This window comes from Stomoxys calcitrans, chromosome 4 (assembly GCF_963082655.1).
Source record: "Stomoxys calcitrans chromosome 4, idStoCalc2.1, whole genome shotgun sequence".
Classification (NCBI taxonomy): Eukaryota; Metazoa; Arthropoda; class Insecta; order Diptera; family Muscidae; genus Stomoxys; species Stomoxys calcitrans.
In genome coordinates, this window is record NC_081555.1 from 17583539 (window position 1) to 17609844 (window position 26306).

At 38.2% G+C, this 26306-nt stretch overlaps 1 protein-coding gene across 5 annotated transcripts; it reads left to right on the forward strand.

Moving 5' to 3' along the window:
* The first annotated feature begins 146 nt into the window (after positions 1 to 146).
* On the forward strand, positions 147 to 25236 carry LOC106084128 (serine-rich adhesin for platelets). Of its 5 annotated transcripts, XM_013247621.2 has the most exons (8): positions 147 to 487; positions 1477 to 2999; positions 15551 to 15682; positions 15866 to 16642; positions 16703 to 16736; positions 16845 to 17014; positions 17089 to 21184; positions 24794 to 25236. In XM_013247621.2, exons 2-8 carry the CDS (start codon positions 2118 to 2120, stop codon positions 24844 to 24846), a joined length of 6144 nt encoding a protein of 2047 aa, XP_013103075.2. In that variant the 5' UTR covers positions 147 to 487; positions 1477 to 2117; the 3' UTR covers positions 24847 to 25236. The 5 variants fall into 5 exon arrangements, with proteins under 5 accessions (XP_013103075.2, XP_013103070.2, XP_013103067.2 ...); XM_013247616.2 differs by having other exon boundaries at positions 147 to 560; positions 16703 to 17014; XM_013247613.2 differs by having other exon boundaries at positions 16703 to 17014.
* Positions 25237 to 26306: the final 1070 nt, after the last annotated feature.

The following is a 26306-nucleotide window of genomic DNA, read 5'->3' on the forward strand; positions in this document are numbered from 1 at the left end:
AATAAAAAACGCTTTTGGTACCAAATTAGTCGCTAGGCTCTCCATTGTGTTTGTATGCCAAGAAGGGCAAATCTATCGGCGTTTCTTATTCGACTTACTTTGTTCTCTGCCTGCGTCAAGAAAAAAAGCTAAAGAAAAGAACAGAACTAAACGAAAAAAAATATTAAACTAAAATAATAAATAATACTAGTGGTTTAGTGGTCTATAACTTATACTGATAGTCGTATAACAAGTTTAAAAGTTATTTTGGCCACAAAAAAGACAAAATTAAGAAATGTAGAAAAAAGACGACCCAGTGTGTGTGTGGTGTTAGTGGTAGTAAAAATGTCCATAAATTAAAGTCATCAAACTGGAGGAAATTCTAAATAAAAATAGCAAGTTATTTTTAGTTAAAACGTAACCGTGTAAGAAACACTGGTGATATAAAAAACAGTGAAAAGTTTGGATTTCTTCAGGAGTTTTCCTATTTATGTGTAACATAAAAAAGGTAAAAGAAAAAAAATGAAGCCTCTCTTCGTCGTAACATGAAACGAATAATGACGTGTTTTGGTTGCTAGAGTGTGAGTGTGACAACATCGTTGTGTATAATGTGACCCCTATTATTAATATAAAAATCAGTTTTATTAATAAAAATAAGTATCAAAAATAGATAAAAGTATGTGATTTCCAATTCACGGTGTCTTCCTAGACGACTGAATAGATTTTCTTTTCTGAGCTTCTGTGAAGCAAGCGAGATTGTGTTTACATATTCCGCGTAGTGTCTTATGCTCCATACTCAGAAGAAGCCCATAAGAGGACTGTTAATGCCAGTATTCAATTTCTTGAAAATATTTCCACTTGCAATATTATAGTGTAACACAAGACATACGGAATGGAGTTGCAATGCGCATATTTTTACTAATGTCAGCAACAGGCCATATATTCGCTCATAAGTATACCAAAAGATCAAATGATGATTTTTAAATAAATCAATATATTTTTGGCACGATATCATTCACAGAAGGGATGACATAAATTAATAAACTGCCATGTGAAAAGGGAGTGTTTTATTTCTTTCCACCATTCTTCCACCACAAAAAATAAGTGTATTTACTTTTGAGCCTCCTTCAAGCAATAATAAAAACAACAACAAAACTCAAAGCAAATTTTGTACTACACCGCAGTACAACTAATAGTACAGGGTTGGTTAATTTTCTGCAGACCGAAGCTCTGTGTATCTATCCTTCTCTTTTCAGCACATAATTCGATGCAAGACCACTTTCTTTGTGGGGAGAACTTTGTGCGTTGGAAAAAATAGTAGTGTATTATGGAAATGGCAATTTTTTTGACAAGACGTCGAAAGTAAAAAATAGAATAAAATAAAACATTGAGGTGGCGATCGTGATTTCTGGCAAAGCCCTGTGCAAACCTGAAATATGTTAAATGAAAAAATATGTTCTAATTATAATGTTCATCTGCATTTTCGTATATTTCCAGTAGACTATCTACATGTGATGTAAAAACGCGAATAAGATATGTAATAATGTGTATAGACAAAACCACAAACGAGTAAAACGACGTCTGAAAACATAAGAAGGTGTTGATAGGAAGGAGCTACTATTTTGAATTTTAAGTTGATAAAAAAAGTTTTTTTCGTAAATGTTATTTCATAGTCCAACTGCAGCTGGGATCCGAATGTGCCTATGTAGCCTGGATGTGTGATTTAATATAAGTACAAGGACTAATTTTCGAAGAAGAGGAAAAAAATTGCATGTGTATTGTTTATAAGTGTGCGTGAGTGTACTACATACATATGTGTGTGCAACAACCGAGTCGAATCATTTAAGGCATATTTTTCAATAAATGGGAAGCGCATGTTGTTGCAAATGTATCATGCTACCAATTTTCCACCGCATCGATATTGAGCTGGAGCTTTTTGTTGTAGGCTTTTTGGCTGCCAATTCGTTGAGTGTTCGATAAAATTGTTAAACAATTACATACACGAAAAAAATATTTAATGGCATTTGCTGTATTACCGCACGAACTGACTGCTGTCGCGTCAAAGCCGCCACCGGGCTGCTGCTGCTTAACACATTCGTTGTTACTTTTATCGCTGTCGTCGTCCTCTGTTCACAAAGATGAACAATGAAAGTATTAAGCCAAACACAATTAGTGCATTATTATCAACCACTTCTTCAATCGCTAACTCTACCATCGTCACCTCAACAGTATCATCAATATCTTTGTCGACGCAGTCTTCATCTTCGTCATTATCGTCTCAGTCAGTCACATCAGCAGCAGCATCATCATACACATCATCAGCTTTGTCGTCGCATCAAAACTTGGACGCGACTTTCAGCGCCATCGCAGCAGTTGTCAATGCAAGTAGTCACTTACCTGCTACTACGCCCCCTAAGGCTGCCGTTGTTGTCGCTGTTGCCGTCTCGTCATTAGCGGCAGCAATAATACCTGATACACCCATTGTTTCTATTGCCGGCTCAACTTTAAGTGAAATAACAACAACTACAACATCGACGAGAACTACACCCACACCGGTGCCCACTACCAAGGAGACAACAATCGCAAACAAAAATACTAAAAATAATATCAACAGCAAGGATATCATAAAAAAATCGACGGATTCATTACCCTCACAATCATCTGCATCAGCATCTTCAAGTGCATCATCGTTTAAGGGTTTGAATCCAATGTCGGTTGTCAATACATCAACTGTTCAAGGCGCTGCAACCAACGCCACAGGCCCAACTGTAAATTCCGTTGCAGTTGACAATAATCAAAGTCAACACCAACAAACCAATAATATTCAAAACAGCGTTACAAATTCTTCTAAAACATCTTCCGCTGACGATGCGCTGTTGTCTAAATCTGAAACCACAGCATCATCTTCGTCTGCAGCTACAACCACTGACCCTTCATCACCTTCTCAGACAGTTTGTAATGCAAATGCTGCTAGTAAAATTGATGAAAATTCAAACAATAATGAAAAGAAATCGAAAAAGGTAAGAAACCATAACGGAATTTTCATACATTTTTTTTTCAAATGTACATACAAACGAGTCTAAACGAGGGCACAGAAATTTATCTGTCCAGTTAAAATTTTCGCCGATAGCCTAAAGGTGGATTTCTTTTAATTTCTTTTTCTACTCACGTTAGTCGCAAGTATATCCGAAAGGATTTTAATTTGTATATATGCTCATGTCGACTGAAAGGAAGTAAGAATGAAGTCGCTTTTGGTATTATAACGGGACACATAGGACTACGAGCTCGCTTGTGCAAAATTGGTGCGGCAAGTGAAAGCACGTGTAGGGCATGTGGGGAAGATGAAGAGACTTTGGAGCATTTCCTATGTCATTGCCTTCGGGATAACCCAGTTAATTGACGGCAGTCCTCCGCCCTTCATTGCCATCAGCTTTTTCATTCCCTCATTACTTCGCTAGGGCTCGGCACCTAAACGATGCGGATCGTGCCATTCTCGGAGAATGCATTAATCTTCTTACACTCCAATACTGTTCGTGACCTTACCGTTCTGGTTTTTTACTGTTCACACTCGACATCCTCGCGTGAAAACCACACCACCCCACGCATTCCGGTACCACCCTGATCTCCGTCTGCATGACCGTATTACGGTCAGGCAGTCTCAGTCCCTGGGTTCTTAATGTAGACCTCCAGGCCCACTTTGTCCTCTAGCTTCAATCCAACCGTGTAACATGATCTTCCAGTTGACAATACTAGGGTTCCGTCAATCCAAGACTGTGCCGTTGGCAGCAGTGCCTCGCATTCGACCTCAGGGGTCGTCTCAAGTGCGTTAAATTGCCACAACTTTGTCTTCCTCGTGAACAAGCGGATTTCGTTCTTTTCTGGGTTAACATTGAGATCTCTAGGTCTAGCCCAGTCATATGCCATCTGCAAGACTCTTTCAGCCCTTCTGCATAGCTGGTTGGGATCCTTACCCCTTAGAAGTATTATAACATCAACTGCGTAGCAGACAGATTCAAATCTCTCCTCAGTCATCCTCATCCATAAGAGTGGCGATAAAATTCCCCCCTGTGGCGTGCCCTGTGCCACTTTCTTCCTTATATTTATGTCATGGTACGAACAATTTATTCAACTGTACCTTAGCATATGGTTTATCCAGTCTCTAAGAACCCGATCTACTCTAAGGATTGGATTAGTGTGTCGGTCCGCACATTGTTAAAAGCCACCTCGATGTCAATGCATCACGCATCATGTGTACTTCTTGGCATCGAAGGACTCTTCTATTTTACTCACAACCTCGTGCAGGGCAGTTTCCACCGACCTTCCCTTAACATAGACATGCTGTTTAAATTAAGGCAGTTCGTTGGATGTCCTACTCTTTATCATGGTGTCTACAATACGTTCCATGGTTTTGAGTTGAAAAGACGTAAGGCTTATAGGTCTGTAGGCCTTTGGTGTCGCATAACTTGTCTTGCCGGGTTTGGGTATAAATACCACCCTTGCCGCCTGCCAGACTTTCGGAGTATAGTGCTGTGGAAATACAGGCCAGATGGGGCGCCCGATAGTTCGTCTGCTTCTGGAGTAACGGCGGAAATATTCCATCAGGTCCGGGTGGCTTAGATGGTTTGAAGCTCCTCAAGGCTTCTTTTAGCACAAAATTTGTAATGATAAGCCTTCAATCAATCTCATTATTCCTAGATTCCGGTGTCTCCGTGGGTCCCATCGTATCATCTGGAAAATGGGTTTTTATCAACTGCCTCAACATGTCCTCTGTTGTCTCTGCTATTACTCCCATTTCGTCTACAATCTTTCAGTTTGGACATGGGTTTTTGAAAGAAACTGTTCGCAGAAAAGCTTCCAGTAGGCACGTTTTGCCGCTCTGATATTCTTATTGAATTCTTTGAGACCAACCGAATAAACTTCCGCTTTTTTACGATGTGCTGTATTATACAATCTGCGGACCTCTTTACCGGTAATCCAGTATTTTTCTTGGGCAGAGGACAACTATGTCCGAAAGACTTCATTTCGTGTTGACATTGTTGTCAATATCTTCTATGCTTGGACAGGGATTTTGTAAGTATCACGGAATTCCTGACATAGATTTTCTTTTTCGAGGTTACGTTCAGTATTGAGAGCGCAAAACAAGCCGATTATTGGCTTATAGGTGTATGTCCATAGTGGCATGGGGCGTATTGGGCAAGTTATTGTAATTGTGTTAGCGTTCCCGCCACTGCTTTAAAAGTAATAATGCAAAGGATTGCCATGAGTTGACATCGAACATAATATATCCTGTCCTCTTTTTTACCCTGGATGCATACTTCCACTTATTTTGCGAATAATCTGATGACAACATGTTTCGAAAATAATAAAACGGATTTCTAGACACGAATCAAATCAATAAACTGTTTTAATATTATATTCATTTTTTTCCTCTGTCGCTCTACACCTTATATTGACAGGCCCATATAAAATTTTCTATTCCTAAGGTCATCAAAAACATAATATAGTAATTGAGTTTGTATATTTTTTATTGTGCAGCTGTACTACTTACTAGCAGCTGCAGCGGAGAATATGTGCTAATATTTGGCATACTTCATTTTAAACTATCGTAAATGCAATAGTCATCATCATTTGTATAATGAGTACCAAACATCTGTGTATGTGTTGTTATAATAAACAGTTACGACTGAAATGATTGTTTTTCTTATTTAGTTTAATGAACGTCGCTTACGCCCATTTTTTATACACATTATTAGAACTTCGTTGGTATTAGTTTAATTAAAAAGGATGTTGAAGATTACAAGATCCCAAAATGAACAGTTGAAAAGTTTGAAGGAAAATTAAGAGGAAATCTCCATTTAATGCATATATGTACTTGAACATTCGCTTAAAAATGTCGCCCACACTAGAAGGTAATGACCATCGCCTTAAAACGTTTTCCGACATTCTTACTAGCACTTGAGAATGTTATCATCTGCGCCACCAGTTTCCTCTAATATTGGTCTAAGAACCTATAATGTATAAACACGATGGTCATGACTATCCTGCGGAGACGGGTTATATGTAACAAAACGAGCTGGCTCACCTATGAAGCTTGACTAGAATCGCTACCTCCACATACCTATCAGAGAACTGCATAAGACCCCATAGACACGATAGTTTTAATAATAAATGCCGATAGTATCGATACTATCGTTAATTTCCTATTACCTATATTTCAAATAAAAATAAGAAGTAAAAATCAGGAGATCGATGTATATATAAGCAATATCAATGTACAGGCCAAATAAAACCAAGATTAATAAAGTCAATTGGAAGTCATGAATCTATAGGCGTAATGTATCTTAAAGGAAACGTTTTGCGTCGAATCGTGAATTTTTCTTTAATTATGCAAAAAAATGGACTTTCACTCAAAACATTAAATATCGATAGTGCCATTGATATTTTGCCAGCTCTACCCTCAGCGGTATCGCGCGGAGAGTCTCAGTGAGAGGCCGGGCGGCACCGGCTTTTGCACAAATACTGAGTGCCTATGATTCTCGATATGACGAGGCGAATTATTGGCGCCTTGAAATAACCAATGGCAACCCTGTTCTTGCGGCGATCGGTCCTTTGTACGAGCATGCAAATGTGGTTAAAACAACAACAACAAAACATATTTTTAAATTATTTAACAACTTTTAATAACTTCTTTTTGATTAATTTTTTACTTAATGTTAAATAATAAAAAAATAATATTCAAATGTTTGGACACAATAAAACTGCTGAAACAAAACAGCTTTTTTCGTTTATTTGAAATTCGCTCTCCTAAATTGTTCCTTTCCCCATTTAACCAGAAAAAAAAAGATTTTATTCGAGAGAGAAATTACTATCTTGGGAGTTCATTCCCAGTGCGTTTTTAGAACTGGGCTGTTAATTTCTATATACTATCTCTAAAGGATATAGAGTCGTAGATCAATATATTGAGATGTTAGAGATTTATAAAATTAAAAATAATTAAAAAATCGAGCCCGAAGTCTTTTGATTGATTTGAAAAACAAGAAATATTCAAACATAGGTCGAATAAATTAATCCATAATTTCCCATGAAGTATAAAATATTTTTTATCTTCTATATATAAAATAGACGCGTGATTGACTGACCGACGGATCTTTGCCCATCCCAAAGGGCTAAAGCTGGGACTATTAAATTTGGCACGACAGTTGGTATTGGGTGGTAGGCGCGACAGAATACGGGATTTCCATTGGGAAATTTTCCCCTAGGAATTCCCGCATTTCCCGCCCATTTTACTTTCTCGCAATTCCGTCTCCAATCCCTTGAATTCCCTGGGAAAATAATTATTTTTAACATAAAAAGAAAACAACCATTGTCAATGAAAAACACATCTACCACATTTTAACCATATCTAATGAAAATTGAAGCCTCTAGGCTCCAACGAATTCATACGGGCGAACGCTCATTTGGGGGCGATATTAATTTCTTGCATTATACGGACATAATCTAGTGTGGCGTTGGAGACCATTATTGTATTTTACATAGCAAATTGCATCCAACTTGTTAAAAAGTGAAGCTACTGTGTGCTCGACTCGACTTATCGACTTACATCGACAAGTGAGAAGCGCTCGGGTAGCTGAGTTGGTAACGACTTCGGTGCTGGTTAGATCCAACGATCCATTCTGACCTGAGGCTTTGGTCTGTCTTCACTTTGATATCACAATGGACAAAAAATGTCTGAGAGAATATGATTTAAGACAGCTATTATAGCCCAACCTAGCCTTTTCTATCCTATTCCATCCAACATAAAGCATCTGCGAAATTTCAAGCCGATTCGTTCGAACACTGTGATAGTTCAAGACTATCGAAAATACATACATATATTTACGCACACCGATATCTCGGGGTGCTTCAAACCGATCGCGAAACTTGGTTTCAGTTACACCTTGACAGTATACATAGGGCTTCTAGATTTTTTTTGAATTGTAAAGGATGATTTTTTAAGAGCTATAGGAAAGTTAAAAAAAGACACATAAAAAGAAAAATGCATCAAATCTCTATTTGAATCGATAGTACGGTCAATATAATTTAATGCTTGAAGATTATTTCCATTTGCTTAGTCAAATTTTGACATACTCTTTCCAACATTTTGGCCGGTATCTCCCGAATAAATGCGTCAATGTTGTCTTCCAATCCGACAATTGAATCGGTCTTGTCTTTATAGACATGAGCTTTATCATAGCCCCACAAGAAATAATCTGCTACATTTTTGCATAAAAATGACTAGAAACATGTTTCTAAATTCGATAAAGTTTCCACTAGCCAACTCTATCACTGGATACAATACTTCTTTTAAGCCTTTCATTAAAAACAATAAAGGAATTGAAGTCCTCTTACGTAAATACTTGCATGAAGCGATTAAACCAAAAGGAAAAAAAATTAAGCTGCAACGGCAGTATCGGACAATCAGCGCTATCGAGCGGAAAGTCTCAGTGAGAGGCCGGGCGGCACTGGCTCTTGCACAAATACCTATGATGCTCGATATGAAAAGGCGATTTATTGGTGCCTTTAAACAATCCATGGTCACCCTATGTTCGCGACGATCGGTCGTTTGGACAGGAACGAGGTTGCTCACCTACAGAAGATTGGCGAAGATCTCCACCTCCAATAAGGTAAAAAAAATCTTACCTTTTTCGTTTTCGAAAACCGGAACAGGCTTGTATGCCTTTTGGATGTATAATCATGGGTAATTATGGTGCAACTGATATTAACCATCAATTAGTTGCTTTTGTTTTGCACACGTGAAAATGAAGTATTATTGAACAAAACCTTTTTTATTTAAAAATATTTGTCTTAAACCCCGATTTAATGTATGACTTTAAATCTTATAGTACGTCAAGTAAAATGGGTATAAAACTTAGTATGCGCATAATGCATTAAATTTTAGGATTACTTTCATCAATATTGTTTGCACGGCACTGTATATCGGGCAACTAGAGAAATTTTTCATATTCCTACATTTAGGTACTGAAACGTACATAATGGTACTTTCTTTACAAACGGAGTTAGAGCTCTCAAAATTGGGACAGAGTTGCACCTTGACAGCATATATTAGGTGACAAGAAGATGTTTTTGAAATTAAAACTATTGGTTACTAAAATACAAAAAGGCACTTCCTTTACGATTTGATCTAAAGCTATCTAAATTGGTATACGGTTACACCTCGACATATTAGGCGTCTACAAGAGTTTTCTAAAATTCGTAAATTTAGTTCTAAAAAGTACAAAATAGGACAAAAAGATTTGTTGTTGTACTAGCAGTGTGTTGTGCACTGAGGGGACAGCCCTTTCCAATGAAGGACTCCATCGCTTCAATCCAGTACGTACAACCGGCTGCTATGGCATTGACAAAAAGATTTGTCTTAGTCCACAGCGAACTTAGAGGGCTAGCATCATCTAATTTGGCGTCTTCAAAATTAAGATTAGAAAAATACGTACATGTAATGGGAAAATGTACATTAAGTGCTACCGTTGTTACTTCTTGATGCATTCTTTACGCTAAATTAACACATAGTTCTGCTTTATAGTTTTCAAAACATGGCTTTTGAAATTCGTAGACGTAGACAATTTTCAGTCCACTTAAATAACAATCAAGGGGTATCGAAGCGAGCCGGTTGTATGTTAGTATAAAAAATAAAATAATTATTATTCTCCACCAATAATTCTAATTCACCTTTTTAGGCCCTAGTAGCCTTAAATTTGATCCCTTTGGGCAATAAAATTATTTATGAAGTGCGTTTGTTCCCTTCAATACTCATATGAATACGCGCAGGACTCGGTACAACTATGAGCACCATAGGGGTTGGAACTTTGAGCTCCGTTCATTGTTATCACGAGAAGTTTAGCTGGGAGATACCGGATGTGTCCATTGTGGAAGTCGAATGATCCATACGGAATAAATGCAAATGACCGCACTAGCGGACAATCGGAGTGAAGAGTTTGTTTTGTTGTTTTAACAGCGTGTTATACACTGAGGCGGCAGCCCTTGCCGCTGAAGAACTCCATCGGGTCAATCCGGTACGTACAACCGGGTGCCATGGGATTGTGGAGTGAAATGTCTCGGTAGGAAGTCGGGCGGCAGCGACCTTGCTTAAATACTGAGCGCCTATGATGCTCGAAATTGCAAGGCGAGTAATTAGCGCCTTTAAATAACCAATGTTCATCAGGTTCCCGCGGCAATCGGTCCTATGGATCGGAAGGAGCTTGTTCACCTATATGAGTTGGATGACGATCGCTACCTGCACATGTAAATGTGCCTACAACAACAACGGACCTCAATGGTCCATGAAAGTATATGCAAACGTAAATTTGCCCATGAACATTCAATTAAGGGACAGGGGAAACTGTATATATGAAAGCAAATAGCCTCCCTATACCGTAGAAGTTTTGCTGAAGAGACCATAGGTTTAAAATTAAAATGGGGGTTGCGCTTTGTAAGGAATAAATGTTAGTCCTATGTTCTCTTTTCGTCAGCGAAATCCTATTTTATAAAAGGAAACTATGCATAAAAATGCTCCTTTTTAAAATAATTTAAATTTTGATACAACTATTAACTTAAATTATAGTACCTATCAGCCTTAACTCTGAATATCGGATATCGGTCACAATAATTAGTAGCGGAAAATTGCTGCGAAAAGTGATCATAGTACCTAACAGTCATAACTCGGGATATCGGTTTGAGATCAAAAAATAAGTTTGTCGTTAAATAAAGGGAGCTCGATTTTGAGTTTATTCTGAAAATATTCTTACTCACAAAACTTAATGTAGATTTAAAATAGGATTATTTGACAGCTGTATAAAGGAAATCTTTCAAATACCACTTAGACGTTTTCGTTCACTGTGACAACAGGAACAGAAGAAGGAAGATGCTTTCTTGTTCCTACCGTAGAACCCTCCAGATAGCTTTAAAAAGCCCAACAACTTGCGAATGTTCACATCCGCTAAATCAGGTAGGTTCTCAAAGAAATGAGAACCTAAAGTGGAACTCCTTCTGACTGCCAGTGCGGGACACAAACACAGATGTTGTAGAGTCGCTTCTTCTTCGATGTCCTCACAAAATGCAAATATTGCCCATGAACATTCCATTAAGGAAAAGGGGCAAACTTTTCACATATCAATGAGTGCTGTCCGAGTAAAGTTTTTTAAGCTCAATGAAAAGGGGCCTCCTTTTCATAACCGAGTCCGAACGGCATGCCGCTGTGCGACACCTCTTTGGAGAGAAGTTTTACATGGCGTAGTACCTCAAAAATGTTGCCAGCATTAGGAGGGGAAAACCACCGCTGAACATTTTTTTTCTGATGGTCTCGCCAGGATTCGAACCCAGGCGTTCAGCGTCATAAGCGGAAATGCTAATCTCGGCGTTACCTCACCTCAAAAAATTTGCCAGCATTAGGAGGGAAAAACCACCGCTGAACATTTTTTTCTGATGGTCTCGCCAGGATTCGAACCCAGGCGTTCAGCGTCATAAGCGGACATGCTAACCTCGGCGCTACGTTGGACTCCCAGCTTCTGCATAAGTCGTTATATGGCAATCTTCAGTCTGTCAGCATGTTTTCCGATCAGACAGTGATTTGTCATGATGGACACAATGACAAGACGTCTAATCTGGCCTGTGACAGCAAAGCGGTAAAACTCTTCAAGTCTAGATTAGGCAACAAACTCGCAAACTCGTCTGCTTTAGAATTCCCATCCCATCTCTGTGATCCGGCGCCCAGAACAGGTGAATTTTATACCGTTCAGCCATCTCGTTAAGATATCAGCGACAGTCGAGAGCGGTTTTTGTGTTCAGAACACATTCTCCAGGGATTTAATGCCTGGCTATCTTAGAAGATATTTATGCCAATCGTCGTTATGACATTATATCTTAGCCATTTCATCACTTTCTTAATTGCAAGGATCTCCGCTTGATACACACTGCAGTGGTGGGGTAACCTTTTCGATATGACCAGTTCTAGATCTTTAGAGTACACCCCAAAGCCTACCAGGTCGTCTAGTTTGGAACCATCCGTATTTAACATCTATTTCCAATTGGTACAGTTCTATTTTTTAACAAAAAGCGGCTCAGGTATGGGGTAATCCACACTGCCTGGAACATCGGACATTATATTAAGGATAACACAGTGTCTGTAGCAGCCACATGACAGTCGAGAGCGGTTTTTGTGTTCAGAACACATTCTCCAGGGATTTAATGGCTGCCTGGTTATCTTAGAAGATATTTATGCCAATCGTCGTTATGACATTATATCTTAGCCATTTCATCACTTTTTTAATTGCAAGGATCTCCGCTTGATACACACTGCAGTGGTGGCGTAACCTTTTCGATATGACCAGTTCTAGATCTTTAGAGTACACCCCAAAGCCCACCAGGTCGTCTAGTTTGGAACCATCCGTATATAACATCTATTTCCAATCGGTACAGTACTTTTTTTTTAACAAAAAGCGGCTTAGGGAGGGGGTAATCCACACTGCCTGGAACATCGGACATTGTATTAAGGATAACACAGTGTCTATAGCCGCCACATGACCAAAGCTCCCTTAGCCTCACAGCAGTGGTCGCAACAATTTGACTAGCCACAATGTCCAGAGGCATTAAATGTGTAGCATTTAATTTCGTGGCCTGTCAAAGTAACCTATTTCAAATTCGCATTAAGTTTTGTGAATAATGAAGATTTGTCCATTTTGAATCTCTTGACTAGGATTGACCAATTTTTTTTTTTACTTTTTTTCTCACTTTTGACTTATTAAATTTAGTGCAATGGTGATTATCTTAACTATCTATATTTTCGTTATGCGTCGTCTAAGTCCAAATTAGTGATATTTACCTTAGGAAAGCACCACACTTCGCTGTGTTCTATACATGATGATGGAGATTTTAAAAAAGTTTGTTCTTTTTGCACGAATGAACTGCTGTATGGTAGTCGAAATGAGCATAATGAAAGAAGAAGGAAAACCATTGCTCTCTCTCACTTACACACTGATATGACGAATGGACGAAATAGAAGCAATAGAAAAATTGGAGAAATTCTATTTTCGATTTAATGCCCCACCACACAAAACTAAAGTCAACCAAAAACCGCATATGAATACCGTTAGTTAAAGGCCTGGCCTGCCTGTGCAGAGAGTTACTCATTAGTTTTAAATTTCTTTGAATTTTGTAACAAACAACACAACGAAAATCATTAAAAAAAAAATAAAACCATTTTATTGTGTTTTGGTGGTGTGTGACTGTATATCATAACAATTGCAGAATATTTTTGAATAATATTGAAAGCAAACTACTGTGCTATAAACTTTTCTTTCGCATTTCCTCTGGGAATTGCAACACAAGGACGCATTGTGTGCCAAAGAATGTGATCTGTCGTGAAATTTAGTTTCAAACAAAAATCAAGCGCCTGGTGTTTGAGTTAATTTAATTAGAAATAATTATTGTTGTTGTTGCAAAGTAAGCAGTACATTAATTATTTGGAAGTCAAAATAATAAAAATGAAAATATTTCCTAAGACCTTTAATACCTACAATAGTAAAACAAAAATATTGACTTAACGGTACATATGAACAAATGCAGCAATTTTGTGTAAAGTTTCAAAAAGTTACAATAAATGCTTCGAATCGGTCTAAAATATTATTAACACTGTGTAAGTTTAATCTCCACTGGGGGAAAGATTAGTACGAGTGTCAATATGACATAGGGAGACATACAAGGTACAAGCATAGGACATGTATCATAAAAGTGTCATACATACATATGTTTATTATTTCCCTCCAACGCAACAAGTAGGAAAATTTATATTCGGATCCAGGTTATTATTTTCACTAACAAGGTACATCTATTTGTTGGTGTTTTTGTTTGTAGCCATTTGTCCATATGTGGAGATGGCAATCCTTGACAAGCTCCTTTAGGATCAAGCTGGTTCCTGTCCAAAGGACCGATCGCCGCCCGAAAATGATGGCCATTGTTTGTTTAAAGGCTTCATTAACTCACCTTGTCATGTCGAGCATCATAGGCACTCAGTATTTATGCAAGAGCCGGTGCCGCCCGGTTTCTCACTGAAACCCTCCGCTCGGTACCGCTGATTGCAGCTGCTTCGTATGAATAATTCCACTATCCGCAACACGTGGATGCGGCCGGTAGCTCGCAGCCAAACTTCTCGAGCCTATCTATTTAGTATCTATTGGGTTGCCCAAAAAGTAATTGCTGATTTTTTAAAAGAAAGTAAATGCATTGTTAATAAAACTTAGAATGAACTTTAATCAAATATACTTTTTTTACACTTTTTTTCTAAAGCAAGCTAAAAGTAACAGCTGATAACTGACAGAAGAAAGAATGCAATTACAGAGTCACAAGCTGTGAAAAAATTTGTCAATGCCGACTATATGAAAAATCCGCAATTACTTTTTGGGTAACCCAATATTTAAAGGTGTGTAGACTACACATTGAGTTGGAGTTCTTAGAAGTTTAGGTTGGTTGTGATTGTAAATGGGCCATATCGGTTCATGTTTTGATATGGCTGGCATATAAACCGATCATGGATCTTCACTGTCCGATCGAAAAACATGCTGACAGACTGAAGGCTGCCAATAACGATTTTTGCCGAAGCTGTGACGACGTCGAGGAAGAATAGACAATAGAACTTCTGCTTTGTGTGTGTTTCCCGCACTGGCAGCAAGAAGGAGTTACACTTTAGGTTCTCATTTTTCTGAGAACTTGTGTGATTTAGAGAATGTGAACATTCGCAAGTTGTTGGGGTTTTTAAAGTGACCTGGATGGTTCAATGGTAGGAACTAGAAGGCCTTTTCCTTCTACTGGCCCTGTGGTATCACAATGGACGAAAAACATCTAAGTGAGTCTGATGGCAGATTGCTACTTTAACCTAACCTAACCTGTAGCCACATTTTCAAGTGGATATGACGATCCTCGTCAAGCTCCTGTTGGCGAGCAAGCTCGTTCGGGTCCAAAGGAGGACCGATCGACGTAGGAGCAGGTGGCCATTGGTTATTTAAAGGCGCCAATAACTCACTTTGTCAAATCGAGCATCATAGGCACTCAGTATTTATGTAAGGACCGACCTTTCACTGAGACTCTCCGCTTATTGTCCGCGACTGCCGTTGAAGGTACTCCATAAGGAGCATTACGCCATCCGCAACCAGTGACACGCCTGGTAGCACGCAGCTAAGCTTCTCATGGCAGCAATGAATACCACACAGATTGAACCTCAAAGTTCCAGCCTGTGTGGTGTTCACAGCGATCCTATGCCATGGGTTTAGTTGGTTGTTGTTGGTGGTCCACAGAAGAATATTATACTTCTTTTGTTCCAAAACTTATAAAATGTGATTTGTTTATGCTGTTAATTGTGTGAGTGTGTTGAACACTGAGGCGGTAGATCTTGTCGATGATTAAAAAATTGGCCTATTCCTATTCTCCCCAACTTAATTTCCTTAAACATTTAAATAATTATTTAATTTTTATCAATAAATTTTCCCAATGTGTTTTGCGTTTTGTAATTTTAAAAATTTCTTTTCAGGATGTTTTGTCAGAATCAGGGGAGGAAAGCCGTCTAAAAGATTGGGACGATAGTAAACTCAAAGAATTATTAGACGAAGCATATTCCTATAAAAACCCTAGAGACAAAGAAAACAAAAGCAAAATTTTCCTGGTAAGTATACAATTATTTTAGTATATAAGGTAAAAGCAAAGCAAAAAAAAAGCTAAATGCAGAAGAAAATAACAAAATATGATATTCCAAATTTTCTATTGCAATATTTGGACACATAAAATAAGTAATGTGTTGTGGGCTTGTTGAAACAAAATTAAAAAAAAAAATATTTTTGTTTTTCAGCAATTACTCAAAAAGGCAGAAAATGAAGATCAATCCTATCCATTTTGTGCAATAACATCCCGTGGGTCGCGTAATTTGTCTAGCTCAATTACGTCCAACAGTTACCACCATTATCCAAATTCACATTATCATTCACATAGCAATAGTCACAATCGTTCACATCATCATAAGCAGGGTGGATCTCTGCAGGATCTCTTTGAAATTGGTCTACACGAATCGCAATTAGATTGTGATCAGGTATGTGGTAGCGGTATTGGGGGTAATCAACGTACCAAAAGACAAAATCACAATTCAAGACAAAAGAAATACTCCTCATCCGTATCGTCGCGCCAACGTGAAGGTGGAAGTTTGCCAAGTAACGTTAATGCAACACACCAATTGAGTGGCATTGGTGTTGGAAGTGTCGGCCATGAGTTAGCATTCATGCTGCAAGAAGGCACCACAGCTAGTGGAAAATCGTTAAAAAAGGAACAGAAACGCCAAACTGGAAAGCCGTCTGTAACAACTACAATTGCAACAGCAGCCGCAGCCTCAACTCCCGAAACTAAAGAAGCTACAAATATCGTTGTGGGCGTTGGTGGAGGCGTTGCTTCAGGATTTGTAGATGCTTCCCCTCCTGTTGCTAAGGCCAGCGAGAATACAACGTCTGTAAATACGGGCGGCGGTTCTTTCCCTACGAGTGGAGGAGATTTTATTATTGACATGGGAGAGCCAATGATGGACATACAACAACAGCAAAAAATACTACAGAGTAAAGGACAAGATTCTACGAAACAGGTTTGTATTTGTTCAGCCTTTACTTTTCAGTATAGAAAAACTAAAAGATTCTTCCTTCAGGGACAGTCGTTTTACGAACGTTTGGCCACCACAGGTAAAGCGATACCAAGAGTAAATTTAATAGGTTCAACAAAGGGCTCATATTTTCCTCCCACATCTTCACACGGTTATGTTGACGAATCTATACGTTTTAACACATTAGAGCGCAATGGTACCCAGAACACCAATCCTAATCCATTACCTAAAATGGATGCTATCTTTTTGCCCTTGGATGAGAATTATAAGTCTTGCAAGTCTGTTTTAGGTAGTGGCGTTGGAGATGCTGGCACCGAAAAAACAACAGATATTCTTGGCAAACCCAAAACTAATTCGGTATGTTTTGCTTGGGTGTATAATACATATGCAGAAGAATATAATTTAGTTTTATATTTCTACTATAATTGCAGATATACACGAAAATTTCATCGCCTGCCTCGGGATCTTCCCTATTGGGGGGATCGACTACAACAAATAACAACATTTCTACATTAACACAACGTCAACTGGATGAGAACGGTAATGCGCTAAGTGATTTATATGCGAATTCAAGCACACTTGGTGGAGGAACTTTAGCTGCGACTTCAACAGTGGGTACTACAATGCAGATAAATTGTGTGTCTCCTACTGCCTCCAACCCCGGCGGTGCTGGCACTGGCATTCTGTTAACTTCATGTGGCAACAGTGTTTCAACGTCCGCCACAGTAACCATACCCCCACATCCTACGTCAACAACAGTCTCAACGTCGGCTACGATAACAACATATGCAACAGGACCTTCGCAGGCGAAGGCAAAGGCTAAAAAGAAATCGCAACAGGAACGTAATACCAAGACCGTTGATGTAGAATCGGTGGCGGGTTATAGAGGGAAAGATACCGTAGAAGAGTTGGTTAGATACATAGAAAGTGGTGGAGGTGCATCAAAAACTGGTGATAAAAAGAAAGAACGGAAAAAGGACAAAGATAAACATCAAAAACTTAAGAAAAGTAATTCCCTGGAAGAACTACGAAGTGGTGCTAAAATGGAAGTTCATGAACTGAAGCGTACGGCTGCCACCACGGAAAGCAATTCTGTTCTAATGCGGCAGAAAAGTGGAAATGCCAACAATAGTGGCAGCAAACAAAACAAAAACAATTCCTCTTCCACTGCTGACATTAATAAAAACCTTGAAAGCAAACCGAATACAAATACGAACACTCGTAAAAGCGACCGAAGATCCTGGGGTAACGAAGACATGAAATACCTTGATGATCAACAAAATGCAAATGATACGGCGATGGTAAGTGAAGAGAAGGCAAGCAGCATTATTACAAATTTGTCTGGTGCTACTGCGGCTGCAAATGCAAACAAAGAACGCAAAAACAACAAAGGAATTTCTTCATTAAGCAAAGATGAAAAGGAAAATAAAGACAAAATATCTGAGCGCAATGATAAAAATTTAAACAATCCTATTACAAACAATAGCTCTGTCCAACAGAACGAAAACACGAAAATGGAAAAACCAGATAAAAATGATAAAATTGAACCTAAATCGGAGAAAACGGAAAGACGTAAAAGATATGATACTCCACCCAATGCTGTGACTATAATCGATATTGTGCCCATGGAGTCGTCTTGTCCCGAAACTGCTGAATTTCATGTGGTAACCAAAAAGAAAAAAACTAAAAAACCAAAGGTTATTAATAATTCCGAAGAAACTTCGGTCACATTCAATCGGACGCACAACTTTACAATACAAAAGTCGTCTGGAACGCAACAGTCGTCAACACCACGCAATAAGTACTACCAATACGATGGAAATGGCAGTCAACAATACCAACAGCAGTATAGTAATAATACGGCTAGTGGTCTTGTCATTACCAGTTCAGGTTCTTCAACGCAAGCTCATCACCATCATCAATATCAACAAAGTACAGAGGCCTATAATAATAGCGACAAATCCAGACGTAAATCAACTTCATCCGTGCCACCATCAGAGAAATCTGACTCAAGTGATCTCGACTCTGTTCATTCATTGCCAATTGAATCGACCAAAGCCAATGCAGCTAAGGAAAGTTCTCAAAAGAAGATGAAAAGTAATAGCGGTGCGAAGTCAGGGAACGCCACATTGGCGTCCAGCAAAAACGTACCAATTTCTTATGCAGATATTGCGAGAACGAATAAAGAAATTGCCGATGCGGCGGCGGCAGCCAGTAGTAACTCAGCAACAACTAGTGCTGTGGAAATTTCTCCGAATTCTATAGACCCCTCCAAAGCTATGGATAATTGTAATATTATTGAAAGTCTATTGGAAGATAAACCAATCCCACCACCAACACAACAAGCAAACACAATGAAGCTTCATAAGGTTAAAAAATCCCAAATAAAACAAGATTTTCCGGAGCTAGCTCCAACAATTTCGTATTCTCAAAGTTTAGCCACGTTGAATGCAAATACAGCCAGTACAACACATTCAAGCCATGCAGCATGTGGGGGTGTCAGTGATAATACACCGCCAGCATCGTCAAGTTGTCAGGCAAATGTTAGCCAACACAAAACTTCGCCCTCTGAGCCGCATCCTGCTCAGATACAAAATCCTCAAATATTACAGAAATCAAAAAGTGTAGAAAATGATGCTACAACTTCTTCCAACGCCGCCCATCCTGTGCTGTCATTATCTTCGTCGACGTCCTATATGACCCCTCTGAACAGTAACAACTTAGATCAGCAATATCCTGCCTTAGAAAAAACGGTAAAACGCCACAGTTCAGCAAATGTGGCTATGAACTATTCAACTGCCAACCACATGCCATTATCGACATCGTTTAACTTTGCGGCAGCTGCTAAACAACAAATTTCCGAACCGAATATGAATTGTAATAAAAATTTAGCCTTAACTACCTCAACCAATATTCATACACAAATGCCTACACAAAGTGTTAGCAGTGGTGTTGTGATATGCACCGCAACATGCGTAAACGCTAATAACACACCCAACACTATCACTACCACCAATAACAATAGGAAATCCAAAGAGAAAAGTCCACCCATAATCACTCAAAGCAGTAGTACCATAGATGGAACAATTGTGAAAAAATCCAAAAAAGATCGGCAATTGCAGCAGCAGCAAATGGCCGAACTTGGTATGACGACTTTGACGAACCAAACAAAGCCGATTCAAACTGGCACAACTACCAGCACTGGCAAGAAATTGTCAAGAACTCACTTGAAATCATCGAATTCATTACCACTCGCGGCTAATGCAACACAGCAAACAAATCCCCGCCCCGCTGTTATAATACTTAATGACGATAGGAATTCAAGTGGTTGTACTGGTGACAATCAATTCACATTTGGTGATTTTAATGAGGATGAACTAAAGTTATTCGAAGATGATGTTGTTGGCAGTACGAGTAATAATAGTTCCATTGATACCGATAAAATTTTTGAAAGTCAACACGATGTGTCATCTGAAAGTGATGATGCTCGCCACCATTATTCTCATTCTCATTCGCAATCTCATCCCCATCAACATAACCAGCATCATGATACCTGCTGTGATGGAACACCCAAATCACCAGTTGCAACATATTTCAATGATTCGGGCGCTTCATGTGAAAACGACATGGCTAATAATTCTACACCAGATATACTGTTGAATTCGAGCGTAGATGCATCCTCTCCCAACACATCATTTGTCAATCACACCAATATTGGTGGAGCCAGTGGCGCTATGTCTGCCACAGGTAGTAATAACCAATCCAGTGATAGTGGCATTTATACAGACAAAACAAAGACATCTTCGTCATCAGCGTCGGCATCGGGGTCATCGTCGAACAGCACCAGCAGCACTAACTGTACTAGTAACTCGTCAAGGCAGAGGTTAAACAAACAACAAATGTCTTCTCCCCACCTGTCAAAGGATGACAATGGTGGTGGGGGTGTGGATAATAAATTAAATACGTTCCTTTCAAATACCAAATGTACAAGTAGTGTTCATACATCAATGGATAATTTGGACCCACCTCCACCGCCACAGCAGCTAGAGACTTGTAATGATATTGAGACTGCTATAATCGCAGCAGCACGTGAGGCTGCTAAACATCAGCAACAAAATGTCAGCACCACCATCACCACCACCAGTTCAGCTGCCACCACAAAGCAATTTAAAAATTCAAATTCTTCTTCAAATTCAAGTTCCTTTTCATCATCTTCATCAGCAGCAACAGCACTACCATATAACAACAATAATAATAACAATAGAAAGTATAATGAAAATCATGGCATTAGAGGTAACAGTACAAATACCACGAGTTTGTATCATCATCAACAGTATGCAGTGAGTCAACAGACCCAATGTGACGATGTGATTGTTGATGACGATGATTCATATGTTAATACCACACCACGTAGTCGTAGTCCTAGTCGTCCAAGACGCATTTCCATACAGTTTATACCACCAACAATGGCAACAGCGTTTAGTACACAACAGCATAATGATATAATCATCGATTTCATTGGTTCCGGTAAGTTTTTTCCTTTTTTTTTTTGTGTTTGATGATATAAGTCGTCTATTGAAAGGGAAAGGAAAATAATGAAAAATGTACACAAATTTAGTCATTAAAATATCGAGTACAACAGAATGAAACGCGTAACACAAAGATTTTGGACAAAATGAGCCTGATATCTGAACAAACAGACTCCGAAGTGGTAATTTTTCTAAGGGGGAAATAAATATAAGATGGTTTCCACCATCTTATATGTCATATAAGATGATGGATGTTATCAGTCATAAGAATTGTGTTAAAAAATTATGAAAAGTTATATATGCCGCATTGGACATAATCTTGTATTTTCCACAGTAACCAATTATTTAGAGATGTTGATGTTTAATAAAAAACAAAACACATTTAACAAACAGTATTTCAGCGCTGATTCTCGCTTCGCATTCACTGTGTCATAGACACATTTACTTCTCGCATTGAAAATAAGCATCAAAAGCTAGGCTCGGCATCAGCGCGCAGTCTGTTCGCACCCTAAGGTTCGCTGATTCTGTAGCACGATCTGCACTCAACAACGATCCATCCCTGGCCAGCTCGTCGGCCACCTCGTTCCCCGCCAGCCTTCTTCATGGTTCGAAGAAGTTGCTTTCATCTTCTAACAAGTCTCGACCTCACATGAGCCGATTGGAGAGTATTAAGCCCTGGTTGGATGTAAACGTATATATACCATGACAGTCCGATCGGGTAGCCATAACGAAATTATCCGAGTGCCTTCAGAACATCGAAGGCTGCTGCCCCGGTCCCCTATAATTTAGACACATTCGCGTATACAAAAGGTCCCAGGAAGAGCGAGATTTCCCTAGCGCAGAGTTGCCTTTTAAGGAAAACAACGTCCATTCCGTTAAGAAGGACATTTCCCACAACAGGGGATTTGGGAAATTCCATGAGCATAGCTTCAAAATAATTTATTTTCCTTATGTTTAGTGTTGGCTAAATCCCTTAGATTAGGTTGATTTAATAGAAATCATTTGCACCTACACTGGTGTTTACTGCAGAAACTCATCTCCCGGGATTAGCAATTATATATGAATATGATAGACATAGGATTTAGTCCATCTGGAGGCATAGGCTTAAGTCCATCGTACTAAAGCTAGAAATGTTTCCAACAATTTAAGGTCGGCTAAGGTCTCATCATCCAAAACACTTGGATGGGGGTTATACTAATCTAGTCATTCCGTACATAACACCTCGAAATATTGACATTCGACCCCATACGGTGTTTGTATTCTTGATGGTCTTGACATATTTGCCTAATCATATGACTATTATTTTTATTATTTCCCTTGCCAAAAGGAGTTTAGGTGGTTGAATCTACCGGATCGCTCTCGGACGGAATACTTTAGTGTGTAGTATAGAGGTTTGCTTCTACTTCGTCGTCATAAATGCTGTGGTGATACACTGCTTTATCCTTAAGGCCTACTTTAATGGAGCTAGAACTTAAGATCTAATTGACATATCCGGGCGTCAGTCGCTTTTCCTGCTGCCAATGTAGCGCAAAGCATTTTTGAAAAATTGCCCACGAATATTCCATTAGGGAATAGGCAGAAGATTTCATGCACATCATTGAGTGCCGCCCGGTTCTACTTTAAGCTAAATGATAAGGGACCCCCTTTTAGTATCCGACTCCGAACGGAGTGCCACTTAGCGACAACTCTTTATACATATGGGTCTAAGAATATTAAAATATAAACCACATATTTTGAAACCATTGTATATTCATATACCAATTCTATGCTCGTCTCTTGTCAACCTTGTGGGTACATGACATATTTAAACCACGAGAACCTAACAAAATTTATACTTGATTTTGATGAAAGTGTGGAAGATAATTTCCGAACATTTTTAATTGTTTGTAAATAGTAAGAACTGGTACCATTTTTTTATAAAACAAACTCATAATTTTTTATCCCAGCTCCCCTTCATTTGTTTGGGGAAATTTTTCCCAAGTTTTATCGTCTCATTCTCATATTTCCCTTTTTGAAGTTTGTTAAGAAAAAGGGAGTAGGGAACAGGGAGTAGAGAATAAGCTCCCCGGGAATTATTATTCAGAATAGGACTGATTAAGTCGATCTCTCTATGTTCATGAATAAAGCAAATGGCCCAAAATTTTAAGGTTATACATTTCAGATCGTTTGCAAATGGTCCAAATCGGTTTAGATTTCGTATAGCTCCCACATAAAGTGGTCTTTCGACTTGACTTCTAAACCCTTGGAAATTAAAATTTGTATCCGATTGGCCTGAGATGCACGTAGTGTTCTGTTACAACTTCTAACAATCGTTCCAAGTACAGTTGAAATCAATTTATATACAAATACCGAAAATAATAGTTCCCATATAAACCGAATAAAACTCCCGATTTGCCGTCTTGAGCCACTTTAAGCCGCAAATGTTATCGGCTGAAATTTAGCAAGCAGAATTTTTTACTTACAATGACAAAATTAAAATACAACTTGAAACTAAATTTTTTATATAAAAAAAAAATTATTATAATCAGTACCTATATTTTTTAGGGGATTTTCTTAGGGGAAAACATTTTAATTGCGGATTTTTTGGGGGAAATTTGTTTGGAATATTGGGGATCTGTCTCAAAAAAAATCTGGCAACTGTGTCCCTGGTAAATCTACCGCATATAGCAGGCCGTCACGCTGCAGGTCTATCCCCTAGCAGAACGTAACAATGCCCACGTTTTGAGGAGCGCCAGGTTCCTCCCTTAGTTCAAAGGCGATCTTCCAATATGACCCACCAGACATAGGTAAGTGACTGCCGAACCACTGCCATCGTGGCGCAGAGGTTAGCTTGTCCGCCTTTAACGCCGAACGCCTGGGTTCGAACCCCGACGTGAACATCAGAAACATTTTCAGTGGTGTTTATCCCCTTACTAAAGCTGGCAACCATTGTGAGATATCCTACCACGTTAAAACTTCTCTACGTAATGGTGTCGCTATGCGGCATGCTGTTCGGATTCGGCATAAAGAAGGAGGCCCCTTGTCATTGAGCTTAAACTTTAATCGGAATGCACTCATTGATAAGAAAGAAGTATCCCCTGTTCCTTAATGGAATGTTGATGGGAAATTTTGTCGTTGTCGTTGTAGCAGTGTGCTATACAGTGAGGCGGCAGCCCTTGCCGGTGAAGGAATCCATCGGGTCAATCCGGTACGTACAATCGGCTGCCATGGGAATTTAGTAGTTAGTAGTAGTATACCCGCCCTCAACTCTTTCCTATCGAGTTGCGGCAGAGTTAGATCGCACTCAGAACCGTTTTCCTTTTGTTTGACGTTTTTCTCCTGCTTAGCCTCTGGCCAAGAATTAGAAAAAGTATTTGGCCGCAGCTCTACCCCATCAAAGAATGGTCCCCTGAAAACACCGGCATTCAGCTTCTGCTGATAAATGCTAGCTTAGTCTTTCTGAAGTTTGGCCGTCGCCATCTAAGAAACCTGCAAATTATTCAAAACAAAAACTTTAGTTAGTTTTTGATAAGGTTAGGCGAAGTTTAAAATATAGAGTTTCTGAGGAAAAAACATTAACCTAAACCAATTAAGACTAACAATTGATCACCTTTTATTCTTGTTTCAGCTTGGGAAGAAATTGCAAATAGTAAAGTTACAAAGGTCTACGATGGACAATAAACACGTTGCGGCATAATTTCCAAAATAGTACTTCATAATACCCCTTAAAACTATGAACAAATCAACAAAAACCGGATGAAATGAATAAATGCAAAAATTGGCTTACTAAAGAAACACACACACTCATACACACACACACACACTCTCTCTTTTCTTACGAATTTTTTTTATAAGATTAGGCAACGCACAGACCACATATTGTCTGAATTGGATGATGCACGACGGGCAGCAGAGCACAGGAACAAAATAAGGAACGAGCATAAAAATACTAAAACAAATGAAAAGATAAAAAACAACAACCCATAGCGTATGTATAATTTAAATTTAATGTTAGAATAAAAAAAAACAAAAAAACAGAATTAATAAATTAAAATACAAAAACCATGAAAATATTAACCGAATTCTTAAACTAAGGAAAAGAAGCTAAAGAAAAGATAAAATATTTATAAAAAGCTGAGCCGAATGACCAGAACAGCAGTTAAATATAAATAACTTTAATGTTTTTCAGTTATTTATTATTTTTTTCATTATTTTTTTTTTTTTTTTTTGAAATGCTTTATTTAATTTAATTAAAATCAGTAATTAGTTTTTGTATTTTAATGCTATTAAAACCCGAATTCAGTGAAGTAATGCAAAAACATAGCAAATTTATTTTATTAAAAAAAGCATTTGAACGAACCTCCCTTTTTTACTCATGTATATTTAAATGAACCCACGATTAGAATGTATTTTAATAAAAAGAAATTTTTATAGGATTTAATTCTGTGCAGTATTTTCTTCAAACAAAAATTATGACAACAATGCCTATAAAGCCAAACAAAAAAAATATAGGCTACCCTATAACCATATACCCCTAAAGATGGCACTTCAAAATGTCCAACTAAAAGAGAAACAAAATATGTGGTCAAAGAGTTTGTATTTTTTTAGTTACAATAATAGGTCAATTATAAAGCATATTTTTTATGACGCATTCTTCTAAACATCGCATGAATCATTTTACTGTTCGTTTAGGAATTTCGTATATTGTTTTCGTATAAATATATTTTTCCAACAAATTGTCCTTATAAAAAAGGGAAATTTATAAATAGTTTCTTTAATTACATTTATATTTTTTATGGATTTCTGACTATTAATTTTGGAAAATGAAAAATGTCAAACAAAAAGAATAATTTATTAATCATATATCATCATAGCAACCAACCAACCCCTAGTAGAGATGCCTTTTGATAAATCAATTGAAGTAAATAATTTGTATTATAGTGGCAACTCTTCGAAACTGAGCCGAGGAAAATAACTGTTGTGTTCATTATGGATAGCAACAGCAGAAGTTAAATTTGTATTACCTATGGCAACTTTGTCAATTAAAGCCAGTCAGGCATCGTAAGAAAGGTAAAACAAGTAAATGAACACAAAAAAAAAATTGAAAATTATTTATGAACTTTATTCTTTTGCTAATACTT

Coding starts and splice junctions, on each gene's coding strand:
- LOC106084128 (XM_013247616.2), top strand. CDS start 2,118: ATGAACAATGAAAGTATTAAGCCAAACACAATTAGTGCATTATTATCA. Junction 3,000..15,550: donor ATGAAAAGAAATCGAAAAAG/GTAAGAAACCAT, acceptor ATTTCTTTTCAG/GATGTTTTGTCAGAATCAGG. Junction 17,015..17,088: donor GCAAACCCAAAACTAATTCG/GTATGTTTTGCT, acceptor CTATAATTGCAG/ATATACACGAAAATTTCATC.